Genomic DNA, 23,510 nt, shown 5'->3' on the forward strand with positions numbered 1-23,510 from the left:
AACAGATCAAGAAGGAGGGGGAAATAGAATGAGACATGTTTCGAAGGAATTATACCGTTTTTATAGTTCATCATAAAGTGCGAAGAAGGAAGCTATTGCTCGTATTGACATAGCTGCAGGGAATGCTGGGATTGCCAAAGAAAATATCCTCGACATCTGATAGAGCTGTACCAGCCAAACTCTCATCCTTGCTTCCTAAAGGTAATCTGGGCTTTTATCCTCCAGCAAGTGATTGGAAATGTTTCTGTAAATTGAATAAGACTAAATGTTTTTGCTCCATTAGCATGTATAAATGTTCTGGAGTTTTTTCTCTCATCAGTGTTTGGATTGGACGATATCCAGAGCCTTGATTAGATATGCTTTTTTTATGATGTTAACTAGTCAAAACATTTTTTTCCATTTCTCCAATCACCATTCAATGGTGGCGTATAGCAACAATCAAATCCTTCCTGATATCTGGTGTATGGTTTCCCTGCAAATCCAGGACCTGGTGAATTCAGAATATGCAAGATTTCCATGCACAACTATTTCAGTTATGTCAATATGTGAACAATCATCGCCTGCCCCAGCCAGACTATGGGTGGTGTGTTTTCAGAAACAGGAGCATTTATAAACATATCATCCCTAACAAGAGAGCCATGGGATGCCGGGGAACGCTGGCATGTTGAGGAATAACGGTGAATGCTGGCATGTTGAGGAATAACGTCCCTGAGGTCTGCAAACAAGCAGCCAGAATGGAGTTTAATGTAAGGCACACCCGATATTTACTTTTAGTGCAGTGTCACATTTTCATCAGACATTATAATGATCTGTTATGTCATACCATGGCTGAATATATACTACTCACACTTTGCTAAGGATCACAAAAATTCGCAACTTTACTTAAACATAGATTTATAATTTGAAATTGTACCCATTTAAAACTGGATAAATAATGATATGGTAACGCATCTTTAGGAAAACAGCCACTTTAAGCTAACCGTATGCACTTCATACATGAGTCACCATAAAATGGTTTTCATGGCACCAATCAACCATTTTGCAAATCATGGCACGGGTCATTTCAAAGTACACAACACCTGTCAATAGCAGGTATGGGATCCACAAAAGATGAAATGACACACTGAAACCTAGGATCCATGCTTACAGTAAGCTTAGATATCTAAACCAAATCTGACCCCACATCATAGATTTCTGTTGAATCTATGATATTACACCAGGAACTGTTATCTCATACCATGGTTGAATATATTATACCAGGATCTGTTCTCTTATACCATGGTTGAATATATTATACCAGGATCTGCAGTCTTATACCATGGTTGAATATATTATACCAGGATCCGCTGTCTTATACCATGGTTGAATATATTATACCAGGATCTGTTCTCTTATACCATGGTTGAATATATTATACCAGGATCCGCTGTCTTATACCATGGTTGAATATATTATACCAGGATCTGCAGTCTTATACCATGGTTGAATATATTATATCAGGATCCGCTGTCTTATACCATGGTTGAATATATTATACCAGGATCCGCTGTCTTATACCATGGTTGAATATATTATACCAGGATCCGCTGTCTTATACCATGGTTGAATATATTATACCAGGATCCGCAGTCTTATACCATGGCTGAACATATCATACCAGGATCTGCTGTCTTATACCATGGTTGAAGATATCATACCAGGATCTGCTGTCTTATACCATGGCTGAATATATTAAACCAGGATCTGCTGTCTTATACCATGATTGAATATATTAAACCAGGATCTGCTGTCTTATACCACGGTTTGCTATCTTTTACCAGGATCTGTTATCATATACCAGGATCCAGGATATTTTACCATGGTGTGTTATACAAGGGTATAATGTTCTTGTAACCATGGTCTGCTATGTTATACAAGGGTCTGCTACATTAAACCACAGACTACCATCTCAACTGTTGTGTGCCAGGTAATGGTAATATAAGATTACTAATCTTCATATAAACAGTTGTGTGGACAGTAGTTACTAGTTTCCCTGTGTGTAGCAGTAAAGAAGAAAGTCCTACCCGGATTCTTCTCATGGCCGCCACAATCTCCACACGGCTGCTTGGTCTCGGTACATCCAATGTGCCGATATACTGCAAAAAAACATTGGAATTAATTGTACGTACAAACAAAACAAATACCCACAAACAAATAGTAGACAAATCCGCAAACAGACAGTTAAACTTATTTTAGATTTTGTCAGCAAATGCAGATTTCAATAGTTTAAGGAGGTACAAACCATAAACATTTCGAAGTCATTTCTTACAAATAAAACCTGTAAGTACAGTAATGGCTTATTTGATCACTATCATACCTTTAACATAAATAACACTGATTCAGATTAATTCCTGTTGCGTCTGAAGAGCGACCAACTGTCAAATACTGTCTGCTAGTAATTCTAGAGTGTTTGTCTGAACACATGCGTGACTCACGTGTCTAGTTCTGAAGTATGATTTATCATAACCATCATAACTAATATTCAACATGAAACTGTCACTGACTAAACACATCAGAACATCATAGCAGAACTAAGGCCAAAAAAGAAAAATGTTGCGGTTCCGATGACACCTCTTTAAAATTTAGGGTAGGTAGGTAGGATTTTATTTATTTTTACAAGTAAAGTACAAACTAATAACACATTTATCAATGTGTAATTGTTTATTCAATCAAACTTGTGGCCATCATGTCGACTTTCTCAATCAGAATGACCGATGTCCGTCAGTGCCTGGAAAACACAAGGGTATCTGAAAGCTTATTTTATTCATATCACTTAAAAAATATAGGGTCGGCACCACAATTCAAGGATCTGAGTCGGGTAATCGGAACCACAACCTTTTTTTTTTTCATTCCTAATGTCTCTGTGGGAATATGAAAACAGATTCCTTTCTGCCGTTAGAATCTGGACGTAAATTCAGGGGAGATGATGAGAACACTTTATGATCATGTTGTTGTCGATGACGATGATGCTGAGAGTGGCATCCACTGGTAATTGTGAACATACATTTCAAAGATGTAAAACTAACACTACTTGAGATGCATAATTATGGATAAATGACGTATCCATGACAACACGATCAAGAGGGGGAAATAATTCAATCTGTTTATTCTGGAAATAGAATCAACAAATTCTCACAATTTCACCACAACTGAATCTAAATAACTTAAACAATTTCCTGTTCTATAAAGATTCTGATCAAATAAAATATTTCAGAAGTGACCAAGTGCCTGGTACACAGCAAATTTCAAAGCAAACATCTGATGCGCTGCACTATCACATGTACGTTTTCTCCAGGACCCTGGGACTTCCTTAAATAACCAGTGAAGCACACGCAGTTTCCCAGGGGTTGAGTTGTAGTAGCAGAAGGGAGGGGGTCGGTCTGACAGACAATATGGATGGGGTTTGTACAGACGTACCAAGCAGCAGGAGAACTAAGGGCAACTTCAGTCACTGACGGATCGCTCTGCCCAGACACCACACTTGTAGGAAATACTATTTTCATTCAGCAAGTTGCAATGACCAAAGTTGCAGCGAGGATGGAGGTAACAAAGTTGTACTAATAAAATTACCAGAGTTGCATAGAGGATCAGATGAACAGCGCTGCATTGAAGATCACATGAACAGAGTGGCATTGAAGATCAGACGAACAGAGTGGCATTAAAGATCTGAATAACAGAGCTGCATTGAAGATCACATGAACAGAGTGGCATCGAAGATCAGATGAACACAGTGGCATTGAAGATCAGATGACCAAGCCTGCATTTAGGACCAGATGAACAGTGTTACATTGAGGATCAGATGAACAGAGTCAAATCACTTAGGGTCAAAAGAAACAAGTTGTAGCGGGAATGAAAAAATATGTGCTTTAACTTTGGATGAAATCAAGAATATTGCAATGAGGATCAGATCAAGCAAATGTCAGTGAAGTTCAGATCAGCCAAATATCAGTAAAGCTCAGATCAGCCAAATGTCAGTGAAGATCAGATCAACCAAATGTCAGTGAAAATCAGATCAACCAAATTTCAATGAGAATTAGATAAACCACGTTGAAATAGATGAAACTGGAACACAGAATTTCCATGCAAGACAGCATACATATTCCTACTGATTATGGCCTGAAGTATTCTGACTTTGGCTCGGGTACATACCAATCCATATATTTAAACCATACCTGGGATACATATCTATAGTACCCATGTCAACAATGGCCCCTTTTGGCATTAGCACTGACAGAATATTTTCTACTATCAAATATGATGTTATTGTTCAGTTTCCCAGTCATATATTGGGCTTTATTTAGATATATCACAGGCAGTCAGGAGAGCAGAAAACTTCCGTCAAGATTTGGCCTCGCCTCACTTAATCCAATCCAATAAATCTTGGTGAGATTGATCACGAATGTCAAGATGAAGAATTTCACTCTGTGACAGTCAGAGCAATTATTCACCAAATATTTTAGATTTCATGTTCAGATAAAATGTCAAAAGTCCTCAATAAATCTCCAAAAATATTTTCTATCTCCAATTTCCTGATCCCAAGAAAAGGTCAGACAATTATAACCAAAGGTTTAAATAACCACAAGTAAAATAATATCAAAATAATAGAATTTGACATCCAATCAAAAGTTTATTAAAAGCATCTTCCCATATAATTCCCAGATGCCCCTTCCTCATTTATCAGCTCCAATAACTCTTCCAGGACTGTGTTGCAAGTTCAAGATGGATGACGGGAGTACTTCTGCACACAAGCGGACAAGATTTGGCCTAATCCACACCCTGACTACATGCTGGTCATTAGGAAAACAGTAGGTGACTCCATCTTGCAGGACTTAATCAATGGCTTGAATGTTCATCCTTCCTGTGGTGGATTCAACATAGCGTTTATCAATCATAACCTTCCTAGAATCAATGTCTGCTTCTTCCAGATGAAGCTAATCGCCTACTCTAGCTCAGCAGTAACGTACGCACGCTTACCCTCACTCCCTGGCCGAGACTTAGTTAAGAGGATCACAGAGGCCATCAGATCATTCCTTGACAAATAGCACAGAGCCATTAGGGACCGATCATAAAGAGACGATATAAATCTTGGTGTGAAACGTCTTCATTCTTTGTAAAGATTGCAGAATGATTATAACAAATCACCATAAAATCTCGGCCATGTTTTACCATCAAGAATGATTTTATCCTCAAACCTTTCAAACAATGACAATTTTTTAAATTGCCACACAGACTTGCATAATGTTGGTTACACAGTGAACACCGCGCAGCAAGCAGAACGATCTATATAAGTCAATAGCTACATTAGCACCTGATATCTCTTCTGACAGTTTCGTTTTCTTACCATTGATTTTGTCTCACATGAGTATTGTTGGGTCACTGCGAGGCGAAATGAAAGTCGGATCAACAAGTCGGCAGTTTTGTTGGCTGACACGGTCACAGGAAGAAAGACAACTCCCCCTACTTATCAATAACCCACATCAATCCTCATCCATCTCTGACAAAATGGAGATGTCCAAGACGACCCTACGGAATTGAATTTGGTGGGATTATCAAGGAGGAAGCCATGAACTTTGATAGCTGAGACAAGCATTGGCGCTGAGAATCAACAGTGTCTCTGATGCTGCGAGGACCCGCTGCTGATGTCGCTGTTGCTGAAGGAGGGTATTCCACTTTTGAGTAAAGGTGGTGGGGCTCTCATGAACATCAGTGGTCCATCTGAATGATTTAATCAATGTTCAGTCACCTCAATGATGAAGCTGACTGTACAGAGGTCTGACAGTGTTGCTGATCACAATATTCACCATCCTTCGTGAGTGAGTGAGTGAGTGAGCGAGCAATGGAATGAGTGAGTTAGTGTTATTGTGAAGATATGCACAAGTTAGTGCATGATAGCTTGTCAGTAACCAAATCTGGACTCTCCAAACCAGAGGTGGACAGCATGAGCACCAGATCAGACACTAAAACTAACAGGGACACCGTACTGGGTCAGGCACACAACACAGACTCAACACTGTGACAGACACAATACTGTGACAGACACACAACACAGGCTCAACAGTGACAGACACAATACTGTGTCAGACACACAACACAGGCTCAACACTGTGACAGACACAATACTGTGACAGGCACACAACACAGGTTCAACACTGTGACAGACACAATACTGTGACAGACACACAACACAGGCTCAACACTGTGACAGACACAATACTGTGACAGACACACAACACAGGCTCAATACTGTGACAGACACAATACTGTGACAGACACACAACACAGGCTCAACACTGTGACAGACACAATACTGTGACAGGCACACAACACAGGCTCAACACTGTGACAGACACAATACTGTGACAGACACACAACACAGGCTCAACACTGTGACAGACACAATACTGTGACAGGCACACAACACAGGCTCAACACTGTGACAGACACAATACTGTGACAGACACACAACACAGGCTCAATACTGTGACAGACACAATACTGTGACAGGCACACAACACAGGCTCAACACTGTGACAGACACAATACTGTGACAGACACAACACTGTGACAGACACAACACTGTGACAGACACTAAGTAATGGGACAGACACAACACTGTGACAGACACTAAGTAATGGGACAGACACAATACTGTGACAGGCAGGACGCACTACAGTAATGGATACACTGCCCCTGCATGCACCCATGTCGTACAGCAATAAGCATCAATTAGCGTCTCGCGGGAGGCCAGCGGCAGCAGAACGAGACAGAATCAAGCATGCGTCCGAGTATGACAGGTATTATGGCAGAATCAATTTACGAAGATTGTCCTTGAAGGTTTCCCAGATCTCATGCAATCATAAGGAAGAATGGTGCTAATTGGCTCCGGAAGTAGATTTCATATCATGATCGTGCTATGTAATAGAAGTGTGATATCGGTCAACTTGAAGGGGCCTTGGGCTAGGTAACTGCCAAGGTCTAGTGAGTGTTGATTGAATAAGGCAGCCACTCAATGTCCTTGATGATGACCCCTCAAGAAGAGCTGCACATTATCACTAAAGAGGCTTGCAGCCTAAACATACATACATCCAAAAAATGGATGGATCAATAAATCTCCAAATCCGACCATCTGAAAGTACACATGCCCCAGTGAGAGGGCAAGACTACCTGACTACCAAACCAGATGCAGACAGTCTCCGAACATTCTCAACAGCCTCTCCCCGAGGCAATGATGAGGAAAAGACGACATTTTACATTTTTCCTCATCCCTTAAACTACAATAGCCTGCTGAGGGGCACTTGTTCCCATCCATGTCAATTACTCTTTGTTACCACAATGTCTGATCTGGCAGGTTGCAGACTTCACTGCCACAGCTCAAGTGACAGGGTATTTCAGTGTGACATGGATTGATGTCGTTTTCAGAAGAAATCTGTGACCAACAGAATGAGAGAGTGACTGAAGATACTCTGAAAGGTACTACAGATCACTGCTGACAGGCCTGACAGAAATATAATCTGGGAGAACAGGTTCGAACTCACAACCAAAGGTTTCTGCTTCACACAAAGGATTCAAGTCTGCCTCTGACAACATGGCCACCTGTGCGCATGGCGAGTCAACACACTCTGTTCACTTCTGCCAAGAAAAAAGAAGGCTGAAGCAGGTCTTATAGCACTCCAGGGGATGACATTCAACAGACATCTAGGATTCGAACCTACCACCAAAAAACCAACACGAAGCCCTGCTGTCTTCAGGGCGAAAACATTCAACAGACATCTAGGATTCGAACCTACCACCAAAACCAACATGGAGCCCTGTCTGTCTTCAGGCCCTTACCATCAGGTCTTCTCCTGTCCATCAGGTTCTCTTGTCTTCGGTTTCTCTGGTACTTTTGGTCCACTGTTACCAGAGTACCATGGTACAAAGGTCCAACGTACCTGATTTCGCTCTGCAGATCTTGTGTATCTTGAGTTTCTTTGTCATATCAAAATTCAAGCAAATATTGTTGTCTGCTCCAGATCATTGGTATTTACTGAGTAAAACAATGAATCCTGGGGATTCAGGTCAAAATCCTTTCCCAGGATCAAGTGCTTAGCCCTGGTAACACCGAACTGGTTGAGTGTGTATCAAACAACCAACAGCTTTGATCTCAATCACTGACTGACTGACTGACTGTCTGAGTTTGGTTTTACGCCGCTTTTAGCAATATTCCAGCAATATCACGGCTGGGGACACAAGAAATGGGCTTCACTCATTGTACCCATGTGGGGATTCAACCCAGGTCTTCGGCTGAGCCAACTTTTAACCACTAGACTACCCCACCGCCCTCTCAATCAATGGATTGGCTAGTACAGATTTGAATATTAACACCCATCCCTTCATGTAGCTGGACTATTAGTGAGCAAGGAGCTGCACAACAGATGAATACTCTGACTGATGATTACCTTCCTATATTCAAATGTCCTTGAACTTTAAAGTGATATTTCTATAACTAAAATTTTCTGAAACCAACAATACTGTCTAAATATTGCAATTACAATGTCACTTAGACAGTATTTTTTCCTACTGTCTGGTGTATAAATCCAATATAGTCACCATACTTCATTTGATGTCAATCACAGACAACCATAGTACCATAAATATTCCATTTCGTGGAATTATTACATTTCCCACACAAATTCACAATGAATATTCAGCATTTTCTACGATTCAACATGAAAGTAACATTGGTCAGATCAAACAGACACGATCCCAGCTCCGACAAGATAAAATTGCCAGACTTCTTTCCACAGAATCAATTCTATCGGGTGTAATCCATACAGTCCTGTAGGAAAACAAAACATGGCTTGTTCTACCAAGTAAAAAAACTCAGGACAGAAGGATTGCAGCTGATTCCGCATCCTGTGATCAAACAGAATGATTAAACAATATGGATCGAGACTATAACCTCAGACCAGACAATTAACAACATCCGTCTGAATTCAAGTGTCGTCTGCTTCCAATGCCAGCTCAGCTTTGATGAAATACTCACTAAGTTGACTGGAAGGAGACAAGAACTTGAAAAGAACTTTACCTTTCCCTTATCTTGTAGCACAAAAGGGTTTGTTGATGAAATTTGTCAAACAATTTGATCTAAATTTTGGCTGTATAAGTTGTTTCCTGGAATGCAGCATAGTTAGTTAGTCATAGGTATTAAATCACAATAAATATGACTGAAATCGCTAAATTAGACTAAACTACTTCACTCAATATCTTGGCTGAAACCAAAGAGTTTGTGTTTTGTCAAGGTAGAAATTGTGTTTTCACTCTGGAGCTAAGTAGATTTAATTGTGTTTAATTTAGCATTTGAATCCCCACATTGTACAGTCGATTTCAATTTAAATTTAGCGCTTGTAAATCTACAAGTAACCTCGCTCTACACTGACAACAAAGAATCTCCATGCCCTCCCTTTCACTGATTGTTCAGAGGGTGAGTTCACATTTACACCATTGTTTGACAGAACCAGGAACTCAATGTTGGCAAGTCTGGGATTTGAACCTAAGACCAGTTTATCCCTACACAGTTGAAAGACAGCAAACAACTGAATCTCACTCAACTGAACCAACCACAAGCCCTTTAATAGGTACCTCGTTAGGATGAGAAAGCCACAATAACTCGGTGCGCCTAGTGGCAGCAAGAGTTGTATTCTCCCCAGGGAGTTGAGATTGATAATACGATGTGCCGTTGAGATTGACATCCAATCATCGAAGGGAAAAATAACAGCGCCTTGAGCATGCACTAGTTGCGTGGATACGTGTGCTATATAAATATCCTATAATAAAATAATCATAATAATCATAACAGCACGATAACAAGGAAGATCAAAAACACCTCAGTACCCTTAATGATTTGCCGTAATTATCTTTACTGCGTTTATACCATGTGGTAAAGTAAAAGATGTCGAAAATATCTTTCCTCCTGCCAATCTGTGACTTTAATATCACTGATCAGACATCTTGACACACTCAAAAACACAATCTTTTCTGCATTGTTCAATCCAAGGAGAATTATTGCAGGTTTAACGAAGCATGTGTCAGAAATGTTAAAGCTCACCATTAAGGTGAAGAGATCAAGCAGGCACACAAAAGAAGGGTTTTTTTCAGTGGAGTTGCCGAGGGCAACGCTGTCTCGTGAAGTTAGCACTGTGCAGGCTCCGTGAATTGGAAGACATCTTTAGTCCTAATTATTCCTTGTGTCGTGCCATCTGACAGACCATGCAAGGTGGTCCGTCACTCAGTAGACGTTCTCTCAAGATGGTCATTGTGGCTCTGGGTGTACCACAAAGGTGTTAGGGAGGTACACTTGAGTTGGGGGTGGCTGACTCAAGTCGGGGGAAGGTCCACTAAAACATGGGGGAGTTCCATACAAGTGTTAGGTAGGTCCACTTAAGTCTATAAGAGATCCATTAAAGTGTTAGAGAGATCCATATGTGATACATGTGGTCTCACCCTAGGCAAGTGAGTTTGTTCAAAAGTGTATCTGTTCACCAAGAAGAGACGGTCTTGCAGTTTTTTATTGTAGATTTACATCAATCTCGAAAATCCCGGAAATCTGCAGATCCGTAGAAAATTCTCATGTCTGCATTATCCACTCAAGTCTAAGAGAGGTCCACTTACATGTCAGGTCAATTAAATCATTGTCCCATAATGATTATTTGTATGTTTCTCTGCGTTTTGTGTCTTTCAGGGCCCCGTTCCTCAAAGAGATCGAAGCGCTACGACAGTCGTAAGTCTATGTTAAAGTATGGGAGTTACGACTGTCGAGCGCTACGATCGCTTTGAGGAACGGGGCCCAGGACTCTACTGCTGTATTACAGAGGTAAATAAATTCTTCACCTAACATATTAGTGATTGACGTCATGAGCATAGATGTACGCATTTCAAAACATCTAAACAATCCCCTCTCCTGTAATTACCCAGCATCAGGCTGCAGCCCACTGTCCAACTGGCTAGCCCTGACCACGTGACCTTACATAGCAATACGAACATTCCAGGAAAAACATCAACTGCTTGTTAGAGAAGGCTTTTTACCAAGCCTTGCTAAATACAATGTTTAGTCCTGATACAAGTTATTTACGATCCCAAAACACACTCACTTGATAACCTGTACTTTTATGGTCAGGTTTAGGAGACGTTATGTCGGCAAATGTCAGCAGATATTCACAAACTGGAATCAAGTATAGTCGAACTCAGGTGATTCTAACAATAACTCTTATATTTCACTGCTGACAAGTTAAAACAACTCCATATATGGGTTAACTCTGAACAAAAGAAAAATGGAACTTAAACAAACCCTATTTTTAAACAAAATACTGTTTTCAAATTAACAAGGCTTCGTTGAACTATATTGGTAGGATTAAAGGACTTCAACATGAGAAGTGGACTGCAAAAAAGTTGGCACCCAACAAAAGTACAAGAATCTGAACTTTAATGAGAAAATGTAATTCCAAACATAACGTTACATTTTACTGCTTTCTAAACAGCACTGTGTATTCATAGCTTACGGCTGGGTAGCCATGCCAATTTACACTTATCAGAGGGGTACACAAAGTCTGTGGTCTACACTACTAGTTGTCCAACTTCCATTTTGTGGCATTTGCGATGGCTGAGTGGGTTAGACGGCTGACTTTGTGTGTTGGCGATTAGGTGCCTGACTCTGAGGGTGTGGGTTCGAATTCTGGATTGGACTCAATCCAACAAAAGTAATAGAATCTGTACTTTATTGAGAAAGTGGAAACCCAGATATAATATGGGTCACATATGAACAGAGGAAATCTTAATAGCATTTATTCATTCACAAAATTATTTGTGGTAGCCTGTCATCATGGTTGTCTGTTGTCAAGGAGACGGGATAATATCTGCACTGAGCACATCATGGAAGCCTGTTGTCATCGAGACAATGTAATATCTGCACTGAGCACATCATGGTAGCCTGTTGTCATGGAGACAGGATAATATCTGCACTGATCACATCATGGTGGCCTGTTGTCATGGAGACAGGATAATATCTGCACTAAGCACATCACAGTAGTCTGTTGTCATGAGACAGGGGAACATCTGCAGCCAGTACATCACACCAAGGCCAATATCCACGTAATGACCACCCACAGACCAGCACACAGCATTCTCTATTTCCCAGATTGGCAGGGAATTATTTGTCTGGCAGATCATAACTGTCTGATGACTGATCAGTTTGCCTTTAACAGAATTATACCCCCTTTATATTTGTTCCAAAACGGTAGACAAGTATTATCTAAATGGATCGAACTGGATGAGTCGTTGCCATGAGTCTGGTCCATGATGTATGATTCATCTATCTAATCAGTTTTACACTAGCAGTATATGCTGTAAAGCATGCAAATTGTTGGTATTGTCTATGTTTCCACCATACGTTCAATAAAATATATATTTGACATTGTGTGAAACTGAGTTATGGATGTACAATGTATCAGGGCAAATATATTGTTCAGGCCAAATAAGTGCTACAGACTGTTATACCATGGGCTATCATCAGTGAGTAAGTGAATAGTTTTACAGCAATATCACAGCATGGGACATCAGAAATGGGCTTCACACATTGTACCCATGTGGGGAATCGAACCCAGGTCTTTGGTGTGACGAGCAGCACTTAAAACACTAGACTACCCCACCACCCAGGACCATCGTGAAGAAGTTGACATCAATCTCCATGATGCGTATCTGTATCTAGCATGAACCTACAAATGTGAGCAACTGTAGGACATTGTTACCACTAAACGGCGGAAAACTATTTCACATCATGGATCTACAGCACACTGGACATCACACTCAACACCATTAGATGAATATTTCTTCAAAACAAAATATTTTTGAAAACATGACAGCATTTAACTTTACGTACAACAAGACCATGTTTTTGTGACAACTTTGGAGGCAAAGGTTGTGATACTTCTTTGAATGGTATTTTAGAAGTTGGGAAGTACAATATTGAACAAACTTTCGATGCAGATTCTTGAAGCAGGAATTGCTTCATCCCTGTTTGACAACGGAACAAGAATCTGTATCGAAACGTCGCACTTCCAAAGTTAAAGAAGTTGTTATCCATACAGTTTGTCCAACAAAAGTTGTGACAATGTCCAAGTCAAATACATCACATGGCCAGGAACAATTGCACTTATCAGTAAGAAGTAGATATGTTATCACAAATTGTTCATGAAACCCAGACAGGAAATGGAAGGAATTCTGGGAGGAAGCAGACACAGATGGGGGAAGTCAGGGGACATGACACATAAGATGGCAGACTAGTGGAACGTGGACAATCCCCTTCCTCAGCGATCTGAGGGTTCATGACTTGCTGCAATATGAACAGAAGCAAATCAGACGTAAAAGATAAGAAAGCCAACATATTCTGTAGCATAACTAAATGCAGTCTGGATATTTTGGTCTCACAATGAAATGTTATTCAAGCGATGCTTTTCTCCATGGAGTGAGAGAAGCCAGTGGTGATGTTTTCCTCCAAACTAATTTATCATTCATCCTTCATCAAGGACTGACTGACTGACTGAGTTTGGTTTTACGCCGCTTTTAGCAATATTCCAGCAACATCACGGCGGGGGACACCAGAAATGGGCTTCACACATTGTGCCCATGTGGGGATTCGAACCGGGTCTCCGGCGTGACGAGCCAACGCTTTAACCATTAGGCTACCCCACCGCCCCCCTTCATCTAGGAAGCTCTCTCTCATTTATAACCCCCAGACAACTAGGCCCAGTCGACAAGACATCTACTTGAGTGTTGGTTGGTTGGTTGGTTTTGTCTAACACCCCACTCAGCAATATTCAAGCTATATGGTGTCAGTAAATAATCGAGTCTGGACCAGGCAATCCAGTGATCAACAGCTTGAGCATCAATCTATGCAATTGGGATACAATGACGTGTCAACCAAGTCAGCAAAGTATGACCACCCGATCTCGTTAGTCACCTCTTGGCGGAGCCAAACCACGGTCTTGTGGTTAAAGCGTTCACTCATCACATCGAAGATGCGGGTTCAATTCCCCCACATGGGTACAATGTGTGAGGCCTTTTTCTGGTGTCCCCTGCCGTGATGCTGCTGGAATATCACTCACTCAACTCTCTAAAACATACTTGTGTGCTGTGCACAGGTACCATCAGGACAAAACAGGTCCGGTGTTAGACTGCTGATTCTGATCAGAAGTACCGAGGACAGGAATCACATTGGAATTCATTACATTCACATTAGCCTTCATCCTGTCTACAAATAAATAATGGCAGACATTGAGTCAGCGCGGTCCAAATTGTTCCAGACCGACAGAAATCAGATTCGCTTTCGAAATAAAGGCAAAAGCTTTACATAAAATGAAAGTCAGAAACCTATAAAAATTTGGTTTGGTTTTTGAATTATTTGATCACTGTCTATGCTAAACATGAATAATTTGATTAAATAATGTGCGAGGTGAATATTTCGCTCATATGACGACGTGATTAAATAATGTGTAAACATGGACAGTGGATTAGGTGTAAGAAGATAGCCATACAAAATCAGTGACCTTATTCAGCACAACAATGCAGCGCAAGCCCCGCCCACTGTATCATTAGCCAATCAAGAAACAGTAGTCTGACAGGGGGTGTGGCCCAAGTATTTCATATATTATATATTCTACTGTTAACAATATTTACGTCACATTGCCACAGACACACCTATATCATCATCATCACCATCACCATCATTTAGCACATAACAGAAGATAAGCTAATACAAAATATATTATCTCGATGGATACTTTTTTTACAAGATAAGAACATGGTTCTCATGTGAAGAAGACTGCTTTAACCACTGGCCTACCCATCGATCCAGTTTGGCAATGTGTCTAAACAATATCAGCTAGTGTTTCTATACCCAGGCAAGGAGATGCTCCTGTCATGACGGTTAGTGTGTCCACATATCTTAACACCTATCCTGCTGAAGGCAAGCTAATCAGCCTAAGACGTTATGGAAGACGAAGCTGACGATACATCATGCACAATCGATACTCTGTCTTTGAAAGCCAGCTGGACTGTGGAAACCAGACACTTCTGATCACTTAAACTCCATGAAACTTTCCAATTGACATAAATCTTTCAGCAAATCTATGTGAGCTTATTAATCCCACATCCAAGGGGGAAAGAGATTGGTTTTAAATGTTAGACAAGTCACATTCTGATATATGAGATGGATTATTGCAAGTATCATGCTATGAACAAGCTCTTAAGTGAAAAGCACAATGAATGTGTTCTAAAAACATATCAAAGGGAATTTATGGTGAAAATTCTCAATATGTTCAATGTCACAAAGCGAGGAAATATTACTCGTCTATTCAATGTGGAAAATATCATGAAGTCAAACTCTTTGAGAACTAAGAGCTTAAAATGTCAGCTATTCGTGGTATTTAACCCTTCCAGTTTAACTCAGACAAGACTACATAGCATTAACCCTTGCTACACATCAATGCGTGGAAAATCTGTTCAATGCTGGACATCATCTGAGATCAAAATTGATGGTGAATGCCTTTAAAGACTCAATTCTGATTTCATCTATGGAAATGTTCAAGGAGCTGCCCCTTTAATTTGCAATCAGAATGCTAGATGGCGCTGTTGGCCTCATTGATTCCTCATAGCTTCAGCCCGATTTGAGGTCTTCATAATCCGCCGAGTAGATTCACAGGAACAAAATCTTTTGTCATGAAAACCGAACAGACAGAAGATCACGGAGAAATCAAATTGGCCAATGATTGGTGCAGCACAATCGGGAATCAACAAGCAAAGTCAAAAAGGAAACTTTCGTTGATTGTCGTAAACTCTTCTCAAATGGAGGCACGGAAAATCCATAAAGCTAACGAAGTAGAAGGATACGACTCGTCTGAAGTCGCGATTGACAGACGGGAAAACGTGAAGGTACAAGTACTGGAGTCCGTCGGGTAGAGAGAAGGATCAAGAATATCCTCAAACCAGCATGTTCTTCTCAAAACAAACCCAAAGTGTTGGCTTTGATAATTGTATCAATTTACAGACTTTGTGTTCTTGATCTTTGTTCTGGTCCAGATTACTTCTTCACACAACTCATGACCTTAGTGTGTGTGCATGTGTGTGCGTGCGTGTGCATGTCTCTCTCTGAGTGAGTGAGTGAGTGAGTGAGTGAGTGAGTGAGTGAGTGAGTGAGTGAGTGAGTGAGTGAGTGAGTGAGTGAGTGAGTGAGTGTGTGTGTGTGTGTGTGTGTGTGTGTGTGTGTGTGTGTGTGTGTATTGTCAGTACAGGATTTGTGGGTGTTCTTTCTGCTCGCAGTTACTTTTTTAAAAGGGTAAATATTAAAAATATTCATGGCATTTCATCATTTCAAACTACTACCACTTGCAAATGTCTCCCAGGAAATAGATATCTATGTGGAAGAGTTAGTTTTTTGCAAAAGGATCTGGACTTGAGAAGGATCATCATGTTTAGCTGTCACAGATAAAGACATCTTTGACTGTCATAAACAACAATGAGTGAGAAAGTGGCCATTGGCGCCATACTGACAAGCTGGCAGATAACAAATTGTACTGTTTCAGAGATATAATGATGTGGCACATGTGTCAGCTTTTGAAAAACATTTTTCTTCTTGTAAAAACAAGATGATGAATCACATGTCATTTTCAGAAATACCATTATCATTGCGCCAGTCGATTGTTGATCGAGTCAATATTGGTCCTACGCGTACTCTCCACATCACAAGCGTTAATTGTACACCACTATTCCCCTGATGATAAATTAAATCTTCACACAAAAATACTCAACACCTCGCACACCTAAAATAAAACAAATTGCTTGAGTTGATCCATGAGGTGTATATATACTTCACATTCCCCGCCAATTGGACCAATCGCAGATGGGATAGAGATTTATCGGTCTGCCTTCCAAGAACCAGGATGTTTCCTTGCTGAAATCTTACAAAAAGACAAACAGTGAGAGCATCACTGCCTTGTATGTGTATACAAGAGTACACCTCCACCTGAGCGACAACGGACAACAAGAAACATATATTTATCTTCGAGACAAACAATACATATATATTTACAATGAATAGGCTTCCATTTTTGACAGATATTATGAACTAATTTTTTTATATTAATTATAATTATTAATATAAGTTTTAGTAGAAATGGGACAGGCTACTGTTATAGGACACTCCCCTCTCAGCAATGTATCCCATCTGTTCTCAGGGGAAGGGTACATTGGGGGAAGCAATTTTGTACATAAGTATTAATAAATACGCTAAAAAATTATGGGAGGAGGGGGTCATTGATTTTGTACATGACATGCAGGGGGTCACTTATTTTGTACATAAATTTTAGGTGGGGTCATTCACATTGTACATGCTTCTTCATAAAAATCATCATCACCCCCTTGCCATGAATTATGAACGGTCAATTATCACCCCTTTTCTCTTTCATGCCTCACTCAGGTTATTTTAAAAAAGAAATTACAATGCAACTTTTGACACAGAGAGGTGCCTTTGATGCCGATACCACAGGGTGGCAGCTGATGCCGGCACCAGTAAACCCATCAGCCAATGCCAACATCAGTCAGTCATCACGCATCACATGCTTCACGCGACATGACTCCTGTTGATCCCTCGATGTGATCTGTAGTGTGAGGGACAGGGAAAGTGCTGATTATCGCTGACTGAAAGTGAATGAAGTCTCCATTACGCTCCGTGTCAGTACCATAACAAGATGGCCTTATCACAGGGGTCCATTACTGTCCTGGAGACTGTCCGAAACACTCACACCCACGGGGGTTGTTAACATGGCCACTTTCTATTATCAACACGGGAATCTGCCATGTATCACAAGCCCCGGGGATCTGGATAGTCCAGTCTGTACCGAAGCTGAACACCCATGTAATGTCCATCATAGACTAACAACTAGTCTCTGAAATGAACATATTTTACTGAAAAAAGTTCATAGTAAAAAAAAAATATATAATGAAAAGGAGCCCTGAGACTTTCTTCATTCCTGAAGCTGAGTAAATCTAGACTTGCCACATTTTCTAGACTTGCGTGGCCTTTCTTGGATATATTTGCCTCAGGGTCTGTACGACAGACTATGTCCATCACAACAGTCATCATCATGGTGTATTCAGATATGATCATTAATTGTCCTATGTAATAACTAATTCAATATACACCAGAAATTTAATTAATATTGATCACTAGAAATAAACATAAAGAACTCACAAGTCTGAAATGATTCTACTTTTATCTTGAAATCTATATGGCAATAATTAATTAACTATTCATTCCAAAACCTATACGGCTGCAAATTCCTCTTGCCTCATCTTGTTTTTATTCGTATGTCTGAAGCTCTCGAACACCGAGTTAATGACAGCAAAATGACCAGATCATTCATCATGACATTTCTTGTAAGAGACAAATTTTTCCGCCTCAGTCTTTCAGGAAACTAAGGCTGATGATCTGATAGTGACTTCCTACAGAACAACTAGCTCTGTGTCACACCTTGTGTGAACAAGGTATCTCCTGAGCAACAACCTTAAGTCTTCACAATAAACCTCAGAAATCTTTTTAATCAATGATAAAAAAGTTTAATCAATAATTTGTTTAAACCAAAACATTATCACAGGATGACAATAAAACATTCCAAAACAGTCAACGACAAATTCCTTGAATATTTTCTATGAAAGGCATGTCAAAACGTACCTTCCAACACTGTTTTGAAACATGGAGGATAGCGTATGACAGAAAAAAACATTCATTTTATGAAATTAGTATACTCCTCTCCACAAATGTTTGAATGTTTGTTGGCAGTTGTACACACTCAAGACACGATACATAATATACTATCACAAACAATTGTCAACTCTATTGATATTATATGCCTTTAAGGAGACAAACTGTTTAACAGCATAACAGGGATTGAGATTTGTATTTGTCTCGGAACATCAGATGATAACAGACTTTGTTAAATGTTTGAATGCCAGCATCCTATTGTACATCACGTCATTTACCATGAAGAGGCGAACCCCGACCCTGTTACTGTGTCGTGAATCTGCCTCTATTCTCAAGACAATTCTGGACCAGATCAGACATCCATTCCAACATCCAACGTCAACCTTGTCCATTCCATTCTTCCAGCAGGGCAGCGCCAAGTTCACTGAGAGTGGTCAGTGGTTGTTGACAGGGAAATACACACCAATCAAGGATACCCCAGACGTGTTCAGTGGGTGAAAAGTCTGAACTAAGTGCTGGCCATGGTAGGGTGATCATGTTCTCCGGTGTGCTCTTGCATTGTCATCCCACAAGACAAGATGATGTCTCATGTCAGCATGCAGACTGCCTCCAGGACCGCTTTTAGCCATATTCCAGCAATATCACGGCGGGGATGAAATGATCTTGTGCGTCAGTTGTCGCCCTTGGTCGACCAGATTTATGTCTGTCATCAATGTTATTTGTCTGTTAATATCGTGTATTGTAATCTGCTAATTACTGATTCTCTAACATTAAGAGTGAGTGAGTGAGTTTAGTTTTACGCGCTTTTAGCAATATTCCAGCAATATCATGGCGAGGGGACATCAGAAATAGACTTCACACATTGTACCCATGTGGGGAATCAAACCCGGGTCTTCGGCATGACGAGCAAACACTTTAAAGACTAGGCTACCCCACAGCCCCTCAAACATTAAGTTAATGCCACAATGTTCAGTCTTGTTCCAACTTACAACATGCCAACTGCATGTAGTTGTTTTTAATGGATGCCACATGTAAAAAATGGCTTAATTAAGCTTAAAACAATATCAGAACAACTTTCATTGGTTGTTATCACTGATGTGTACAGCAACACACTCACACTTTTAACTGTAAAATTCATAACATATGAATGGAATAATCATTTTCTAAACACATATGCAATCATACAACTTGGTTCTAAATGATAATGCATAGCCTAAAAAGCGGCATGCACGCAAGAAAGGTTCAATCCCACATGGGTACTATGTGTGAAGACCATTTCTGGTGTCCCCCGCCGTGATGTTGCTGGAATATTGCTAAAAGCGATAAAACCCAACTCAGTCAGTCAGTCTAAATGATACCACCCAAAATGGAATATCCCCTACCTACCTAACTCACTCACTACTATGGGCACAATCACGGTGTTCACATTTCTGGTGTTCCCTGCCATGATATTGCTGTAATATTGGTAAAAGCGACACAAAACTAAACTCACTCACTCACTACTATCTCCACTCTTCCTCATTAGTGCATGCAATGCACAATTACAATGATATTGTAATTATTGGAGTGATAATGGCATTTATACACCACTGTATGGAGCTTTTCATGACCTTCACACCACAAATATTTGCATACTGAAATTGATGGAAGCCACACAGAAACTGCAATTACAATTTTGCTCAATGAAGCAAACCGAGACAGCCAACCTCAATTAATCTGCATGATATTCCTCTCGATTAAATGGCTCCCCAGGTTCTATCAATTACTCAGATTTAACGAATTTATCATGAATCTGACCAAGAGCAAGTTTGGTATGAAAAGAAATCAAGATGGCTGCCAGTGTCAAAGTGTCTTCAGCAGATGCCACCTTAGTCTTGATTATCATTAATAAACACATTGACCATTAGACTGTGAGACAATAAGCTGGTCCCCCCTTCACCTCTGGCAATCACACACCACGTTGATGTTAGATGTCGGCAACCAAGATGGAGTCTGGGACTGACAGCCCCGCAGCAAAGGGCAGAAACAATTACGAGAGGACGAAGAGGCTTGGATGTGAGGTCAGGAGACGACCTTGCTTCCTGTAGAGTTGGGCCAGGCAAATCTTGGGCCATTACATCGAAACACTGTTACAAACATGCAGGGAAAATCAATACAATTTCAAAATAATTACAAAATGACAAATTTGAATAAGGATTGTCATCGAGCTACTACAAATAACTGCGTTTAGAACTCAGCAAGAGCTCAGCTTGTTTCGCGCAGGATTTGACAAGACTTCCACTTCCTACCCGGAGTGAGTTATACCAGTGTAGGAAAGATAGTCCGTCCCAACGTCTGAGACGGGTGAATTTTGTGGAGGACGGGTTAAAAAAATATCTAGTCCGTCCTCATGTCGGGTCAATTTTAGCAAACCAATGACATATATATAATGTTTCTAACCTTTTTGAATATTTACTGCCGAAGGTGTTTTATTTATATTTGGAGGACAGACTAGATTTTGGCAGAACTGGTACAAATTTGACCTGCCAGTCCTGTGGACAGGCTAGATTTTCTACATCTTTCCTACACTGGTTATACACATCTTTCATCAGAACAATATCAAATCGGGGAGGAAACATCACGGGCTTCGCATGTGGAACGAAATTATTGAAAAGGGGTTTTCACATAAAGTTGAATGCAACTGGAATGATGACACAAAAGTATATTTTTTTCAAAATATTTTGAAACACAGGTATTGCCAATACTCTTAAATTTAGAGTCATGGGGTTAACTTGGTTGGAGTGAGTGAGTTTAGTTTTACGCTGCTTTTAGTAATAATCCAGCAATATCACAGCAGGAGACACCAGAAATGGGCTTCACACATTGTACCCATGTAGGGAATGAAACCGGTCTTTGGCATGACAAGCGAACACTTTAACCACTAGGCTACCCTACTGACCCTAGTTTGGTATGAAGACCAAGTGTCGGTTTGGGCGGTCAGTCAGGGGTCAGTCTCTTGAAGACAAGATAGCTTTTATGAGGAAGCATATCAAACCAAAAATATGTGTAGATAGATTAATTGTCTTGAAGCTGCATTTCAACACTAAACAATAGTACATAATTTGTGATGAATGAAGTGTATTACAAATGTTTGATAATAGAAAATATTGGAGTATTTAAAAAAGGTAAAGAGGCACATGGTGTCTTAAATTAGGATGTACTGCTTAACCTTCAGAACGGATTCATGGACGATTTATTGAATCATTATAACCGTTGTGCCATGTTTGAAGCTGTCTTTCATTCTGTATTGATCTGTTCATAAACTGTTGCTTAGTCTCTGAATATGTATAATATTGATAGAACAAATAATCCCATTTAAATTGTAAAAGGAGCCCCAGTGTGATGGGAGATCCTGAACCTAAGGAAATCTTGACTTGCTTCATTTAGGGCTTTAGCATTGTAGGGAGGGCTAGGCAGTAGGGAAAATAATGTGGTTCAGGGACTGTTTGAAGCTGAATATCATTTTGTACTGATTTGTTAACATTATATTGACTAAACAAAATTGGCAAACATTGTAATGGAATTTTCCAACATTTAATAAATTCAAATTGTATTATTTGCATTTCTTTGACATTCACACAAATATTTCTGATAAGTTGCTTCATCACTGAAGGCCACACCAATGAGTGAGTGAGTGAATCTTTTAGTTTTATCAGCATTCTTCATGACTTCATTTAAACATTAAGACCCTGGGCCCCGTTTCACAAAGCTCTCATAAGCCTAAGATCTCATAACTTTTCTCGTAGCATTTGTACCTCCTATGTTACAGTATAGGAGATATGAATGCTACGAGAAGCTACCGAGATCTCAGGCTTACAAGAGCTTTGTGAAACGGGGCCCTGCACTAGTGCAATTTCAAATTGCAAAATGCAGCCTCATATTTATTCCACCTTGCCCTCACTACATGTATATAATTTAGTTGGAACACAGAATGTTGAGAGTGAGTGAGTGAGTTTAGTTTTAGCTATTAGCAATATTCCAGAAATAGCATGTGAGGAATCAAACCTGGGTCTTTGGCGTGACGAACGAACACCTTAAACACTACACTACCTCATCACACCCCAAAATATGAAAATATGTTTCACAATGTACCTGAAGACTTTTCATCAGCTGCTATCAGACAATAAGTAACTACTTTGTCAAACGAACTACTATTTTAGACAGACTTGTTTGTCATGATAATCAAAATAAATCTGCTTAGCAAAAAGAGACAACATTCTTTGTCAAGAACACTACTTTTCAAAGGGATTATGTTGTCATGTAAGATATGAAGATCCCCCTTGCCGACAATCGACAGATACATCTGCAGAAGTCTAGATAAGCTGCGTATCTGCGTAAAATACTCATTGAAATTTCCAAAATATGCACTGAAATATATCTGTAGCGTCCCACATATGCAAAGGAAATTACAGAAACGTCTTGGTTTATGATGACTTGCGTCCCCTGACTTACCGGTAAAAAACAAATGCGTAACAGAAAGTTGCTTACTGTCAAATGTTACGAGATCGGGTAGATTATCATGCCAACATGTTTGCATTTCAATGTGGTCACTGCACAAGTCAAATACTAAAGTAACTTAAAACTTCACATTTATTTTTTATTTCTCTTTAAACAATGACCAGGTTAATGTCTAAAGTACAAA

The 23,510-nt window shown here is 40.0% G+C and overlaps 1 protein-coding gene across 1 annotated transcript in view; it reads right to left on the reverse strand.

Moving 5' to 3' along the window:
* The window catches only part of LOC124267394 (carboxyl-terminal PDZ ligand of neuronal nitric oxide synthase protein-like), a 204,674-nt gene that overhangs the window by 125,048 nt on the left and 56,116 nt on the right, over positions 1-23,510 (reverse strand). The window contains exon 2 of the mRNA XM_046702302.1: positions 2,064-2,135. Within this exon, the coding sequence (XP_046558258.1) occupies positions 2,064-2,135 (72 nt within the window). The remainder of the gene's footprint in view (positions 1-2,063; positions 2,136-23,510) is intronic.

The sequence above is a fragment of the Haliotis rubra genome, unplaced genomic scaffold, assembly GCF_003918875.1.
Source record: "Haliotis rubra isolate DU_JTF1 unplaced genomic scaffold, ASM391887v1 Scf131, whole genome shotgun sequence".
NCBI lineage: Eukaryota > Metazoa > Mollusca > Gastropoda > Lepetellida > Haliotidae > Haliotis > Haliotis rubra.